Source organism: Paroedura picta, chromosome 3 (genome assembly GCF_049243985.1).
Source record: "Paroedura picta isolate Pp20150507F chromosome 3, Ppicta_v3.0, whole genome shotgun sequence".
Lineage (NCBI taxonomy): Eukaryota > Metazoa > Chordata > Lepidosauria > Squamata > Gekkonidae > Paroedura > Paroedura picta.
In genome coordinates, this window is record NC_135371.1 from 170,002,699 (window position 1) to 170,008,817 (window position 6,119).

Below are 6,119 nucleotides of genomic sequence, written 5' to 3' on the forward strand. Positions count from 1 at the left end.
TGGGAGTCGATCATGTGAAAGACATGGAATCCAAGCCATAAATGAAGTGCTTGGGACTCACCTGATTGGGAGGTCCTTGTCCCAGAAATCTGGTACACACTTCTTGTGAAAACTGGATCCTATCAGACGGGGAAGAACGGGGTGGCATGAGAACACAGCAGATGGCTCAGAGAGACTGCTAGTTGCTCCATCCAACCAGCTTACATGATGAAACCCGTATTTCTTTGGATCAATTAAGGCATTACGGAGAAGAACAAACCAGCTGTTGTAGGGGAAGCTCCCTCCATGTGGAGCTACATTGCGCTTGTTAATTCTGAATGGGCACAACGGTTCAAGCGAGGAAGATGGTGCATTTCCCGAGATCTGTTCTCCAGCATCCCCAAAAAAGATGGGTGTGCCAACTGGGATTCTCCTTTGGTGTGGTGGCGATGGTGATGCCTTCTGAACGCGAAATATCAAGAGTGTGAAGATGCTTTTCACCCCTCGGAAGTTCGATGGTCTGCTGGAGTATGTGGAGAAGGATCTGAGTAGTAAAGGAGCAGAGAAGGTTTCTGTGGGCCAGGACGCAGGCTCCAGGGAGGTGGCAGAAGACACCCTTCCCCGGGGATCTTGTTAGCTGAAGAACCAGAATGCAACTTTTCATGTGTCTCAAGAGATGTGCTGCCAAGATTCAACTTCTTGCTCACTGCAAGTTAGGCTGAAACTATTGGGCTATTTGGGTAATAGAGTAGAGATTAGCCTAGTTGAAGAAGCATGGTATTGAGTGCAGGAAATAAATATCCCTACCTGATTGGCCCTCCCATCCCTACCTGATATCCCTACCTGATTGCTGCCAATAAGGAGAGAACACTTTGTCAATGAGGGCCAATTAGTTCAAATTGCAATCTGCCAATGAGGGCCAGTCAGTTTAAATTGCACGCAGACAACTCAATCCATACCTGATTGGCCCTCCCTGGGAGTGTGCATCCAACAGGGAGAGAACACTCTGCCAATGAGGGCCAATTAGTTTAAATTGCAGGCAGGCAATGCACTTCTGACCTGATTGGTCCTTCCTTGGGGTGTGCCACCAATAAAGAGAGAGCACTCTTCCAATGAGTGTCTTCTTCTCCCTCTTTCTGCTGTTTGCTGGGTTGAAGAGGCCCTGCTGGTGGTAAGTTGCACTATTCTCAGCCTCTTCTCACCCTTCATCTTCCCCAGGCAAGGGAGGGAAGCCAGCTGCTTCCTTTGCCTCCTGTGTTGGTGTCAGTATTTCGCTCTCTGCTGGAAGAAAGCACCAGATGAGCTGCAAGGGAGGCAGAGATAATCAGTATTTCAAAAACAAAATGACAAGGGAAAGACAGAATGCAATGAATGTCAGCTTCATCCAGTGAGTCAAGAGTTCCTTCAGGCATTCCAAGGGCATCAGCAGAAGGAGCAAGTCACAGGTTGTGTCCACAACCCAGGCCTCCCAGCCTCAAGATAATATAGGCTATCAGCAGTCTCAGTATTCACTCTGTGTTCTGCAGTAAGCCACTTTCTTGGTATCATGGTGTTGTGCCTTTTAGATGGGAGCTTTCTTCCAGCACATAATTGGCATTGCTTAATTGACTCAGGTCAGCCAGGGGGTTGACAAGGCAGGAGCTGCAGCTGGAGGATGGGCAGAGGAATGAGGAGCTATTGCAACAACTTTGGAATTTAAGCCCAGGTTTGTCTGCAGCTCCATTCCCTCCTGCTGGTCAGAGCTCTCTGCCTGTTGAACATCTGGTTGGGCCAAGCTCTCATCCAGCTGAAGCTTGGGTGAAGCTGGGAGCTCCTGGCAAGGTTTTTCCTCTGAGGACCTTGGTTCACAACACCTCCCCATGGCCCTGCAGCTGGCCATCAGAGCGCTCTTTGCTTCCCCCACACACACACCCTCCATCTCATCAGAGGGGCTGGTGGGATCCAGTAGCCTTTCCTACTCAGACTGGCCCTTGGGAGATGTGGGGGTGGGTGGGAAGGAGGCAGCCCCATCACAGCCTTACCTGTCCAGCCTGTCCTTTGAGATATTTGGGGGTTGGAAGGAGGCAGCCCCCCCACACACACACACACAGCCTTCCTTACCCATTTTGGCCCATCCTTTATGAAGGAGGCAGCCCTCTGTGGTCTTCTCTGCCTGTCCTAGTCTTTGGGAAATGTGGGGGTGGGAAGATGGTGGTCTGCCCGGCTGGCCTTAGGAAGATGTGGGGTTGGGTGGGGACAGTGGGGGCCTATATAGACACTGTTGAATGGGGGTGGGGGTAGGTGGGCTGGTGCCCCATCCAAAGCAGCTGTTATGTTTAGGAGAACCAATGCCTTCCTTCCCTCTCCCTTCCCTCCCTCTCTTCATTCTCTCTCTCTCTCTTCTTTTCTCTGTCTCTTTCTCTTTCTTTCATCCTGTCTTTCTTTCATCTTCCTGAAGGTTTCCAGGCCCCCACCTGGAATTTGGGAACCCAGCTGGCTGCATATGGAGGTGGAGTCAGGAGCCAAACTCAGCTATTCTTTAACTCCTTCACCACACTGGATCTCAAGATTGAGCAGAGAGCAGATGGAGGGGGGCCAGAACCCGGAAAGGTCACTGGGCAGGTGTATGTGCTAGTGCCTGTTGTATTCCTGGGGGCAACAGGCTTTGCCCCTAGTAGAATAAATATTCCACTGTAGCTTGACCATATATAGAGTGGGGGTGGGGGGAGAAAATCTGGAGAGCCCAGGCAGTCTAGCTGGCGCTCTGTGTCCTCTAGTTCAGCAAACGCTGGCAGAGGCTTGTGGGAATTGTAGTCCATGAACATCTGGAGGACCACAGGTTGACTATCCCTGTTCTAGTTTTTGCTGGACAAGAGATCTTGCCTGGGCCATGCCAAAATGAAGTTGGGATGAAGAGGAAAAACCAAGAATTGCCACTCCCCCCCCCCCCCCATGCATGATATGTATTCTCAGTGGATTTTTCTTGTTCTTATTTTTGTCGTCATTTATAGTAGCTTATTCATGCTACTTTCAGATGTAAGACCAAGTAATTTGGTTGTTAAATCTATTTCACATGTTTCATCTGCTATTAACTTAATGGAGATTTTGGCTGGGAGGAAACAGTTTAACTCTTTGACTGACAGTCTGTGGCTGGCTCCTGCTAAGAGACAAAATCTAATAGAGAGCAGCTGCAGTGGGCTTTGTAGAGTCTGAAAGTTGTTTAAGGATCCCCTCCCTGTGGAGGGAGGCTCTTTGAGACTGTCTGATGGCACCTGGAAAGAAAAACACCACAGCCAAGGAGAAGAAGGTCAGCACCTACACCTGAAGCCTTTTAGGAGGGTGTTAGGAAAGGGAGTTTCTTTCTTTTTCCAGCCTCCCAAAACCAAAATCTTCTCCGTGGGAATCAGGAGTGCAGCCTGCCAGTGTGCCTATCCCATTTTGGAGTTAGCATGATTTGTTGCCACAGAGAAGCAATCTCTTTCTTGTGTATTTTCTTCTCTCTCTTTTTGGCCTGATTGAATGTTATGGGTTTCTCTAACATTCTCCTTTGTTCTGAAGTATCTTGTTAAGTCTGAGTCCTTTTTTATTATTATTATTAAGAGGTGCATCATGGAGAAGAAAGGGATTTGAAATTGAAAGGACGTGATAGCCTCTCCCTTCTTTTTTAGGCATCCCAGTCCGTGCCCCTTTCTAACAGCAAAAAGCACAAACGCAGAAGGCTCAAGAGAGTCCCATAAAGCACCTATGAGATTGTCTTAGCACAGAAAAGCCTAAGCTCACCTGGGACAAAGTAGGCTCCTCTAGTGTGAGAGAACTTCGCTATACTCTGGGCAGATCATTCTCCCAGATACGACACATCCCTACAATTGTACAAACCGGAACTTGAGGACTGGAAGGTTACCCCAAGATACCTAAAGGACCCTAGCTGTTCTAGAGCTTTATGCGGCTTGTAGGAATCAGGCAGACCCTCACTCAGGGCCAATTGCGGCTCTTACCTGCCTGACTCCTCCTCTTTCCTGCCACTGTCGAAATTCACCTCTCTCTCTCTCTCTCTCTCTCTCTCCCCCCCCCCCCCACCAGACCATACCCTAAGCTGGCAACAGTAAGGTGGGAGAAGGGGAGATTCAGAGGCTTCTATGTGTGGAGGTTTCCTTCAGTTACCGTGTCTAGTAGCCACTTGTAGACCTCTCCTCCATGATTCAGTGCAGTCCCCAAAAATGGGGCCAACCTTGGTGTTAAGCTGCAACTTTGGTTATCTTGTCTCTCCAGCCTCCTCCCTCTGGTGGGAGGGGTAGGGGTTGGGGATAGGGGAGGTTTCTCCGCCATGTTGTTGGGTTGTCGGTTTATTGTATCGGTATTTTCTTGTCCATTTTAATGGGGTTTTTAACGGGAGTTTTAACTGGACACCTGTAACCTGCCACAAGCCTCCTTGGGAGTGGTGGGTAACAAATTAAATAATAATAATAATAATAAATATTAGACTCCCAGGCTCCAATAACGTATACCCATTTGCCCTGCCCAAAGAGCTCCAATGAGCCGCCTTCACTTTTGCCATTTCACCCAGACCAATCAGGCAACAGAATCTCATTAAAAGTCTCCTTTAATGCTTAAGAGCATGCCTACACTATGAACTGAGATAAATTTCATGACCGGTCCCAGGTTGTCCCCAAGGAATCCTGGGAATTGTAGTTAGATGAGGGCGCAGAGAATTCTGCCAGATTAGAGAACCTCCACCTCTCACAGAACTACAACCCCCACATTCCCTGGAGGGTTAAAGAATGACCTTCCTTATCTCTGGTGTCATCCTCGAAAGGACCTCATCCTGCCCACCAGTCTCTTCAAGGCGGCCTTCATCTCATTGTTCCTGAGGGTGTAAATGAATGGGTTCAGCATTGGCGTCACCACTGTGTACATGAGAGAGGGCACAACGCTCTTGCCCATGTTCCTGGAGGAAGGCTGCAAGTAGACCCAACAGAGGTTGCCGTAGAACAGGATGACGACGCTCAGGTGAGAACCGCAGGTGGAGAAGGCCTTGTGCTTCCCACGTTTGGAGGGGACATTTAGAATGGTGTAAAAAATGCGCACGTAGGACACTACAATGAGGAAGAATGGGCCCAGCACATCCAAAAAGCCTTCCACCAAAGCCGTGTTCTCGATAAGACTTGTGTCGGAGCACGAAAGCCCCAGCAGGGGGTAGATCTCGCAGAAGAACTGGGGGATCTCCCGGGAGGAGCAGAAGGAGAGACGAGACATCATCAAGGTGTACAGCAAGGAATGGAGAGTTGCCAGGGCCCAACAGGCGGTCACCAGTAAAAGGCATTGCTTGTGGCTCATCAAGGTTGTATAGTAGAGAGGCCGGCAGATAGCCAGGTAGCGATCATAGGCCATTGAAGCTAGAAGGAAGCTGTCCGTGTTGCCAAAAGCCATGTAGGAATACATTTGCACCAGACACCCGCTGTAAGAGATGGCCTTCACCTGGAAAAGGAGGTTCTGCAGCATCTTGGGAATGGTCACGGAGGCAAATCCCACATCAGCCAGAGACAGGTGGCTGAGGAAAAAGTACATCGGAGTCTGGCAGAGATGCGCATCGAAGCGAATCAGCAGGATGATCAGCAGGTTGCCCGAAAGAATGAGCAGGTACATGGCGAGGAAGAGCGAGGCAAGGAGGCGCCGGTGCTCCGGGTCCGTAGAGAGATCCAGAAGAAGGAACCCAGAAAGCTCGGTTTGGTTCTCTTTCCGCATGGCTCACCTGCAAAGGAGAGATGAAAGATGCAGATATGGATGAGGACGGGGAAGAGAGAAGGGATCGAACAATCAGAACAATAGAATAGCCTTGCTGGATCTGACAGGTGGTCTATCTAGTCCAGCATCCCATCTCATGGGATGCCCCAACAGGCCTCACTTCAAGAAGGATGTAGATAAAATTGAAAGGGTACAGAGGAGAGCGACGAAGATGATCTGGGGCCAAGGGACCGAGCCCTATGAAGATAGGTTGAGGGACTTGGGAATGTTCAGCCTGGAGAAAAGGAGGTTGAGAGGGGACATGATAGCCCTCTTTAAGTATTTGAAAGGTTGTCACTTGGAGGAGGGCAGGATGCTGTTTCCATTTGCTGCAGAGGAGAGGACACGCAGTAATGGGTTTAAACTACAAGTACAATGAT

At 49.5% G+C, this 6,119-nt stretch overlaps 1 protein-coding gene across 1 annotated transcript; it reads right to left on the minus strand.

Moving 5' to 3' along the window:
• Positions 1 to 4,758: 4,758 nt before the first annotated feature.
• LOC143831241 (olfactory receptor 1468-like) lies at positions 4,759 to 5,700 on the minus strand. Its single transcript, XM_077324301.1, has one exon. It carries the CDS (start codon positions 5,698 to 5,700, stop codon positions 4,759 to 4,761), a length of 942 nt encoding a protein of 313 aa, XP_077180416.1.
• Positions 5,701 to 6,119: the final 419 nt, after the last annotated feature.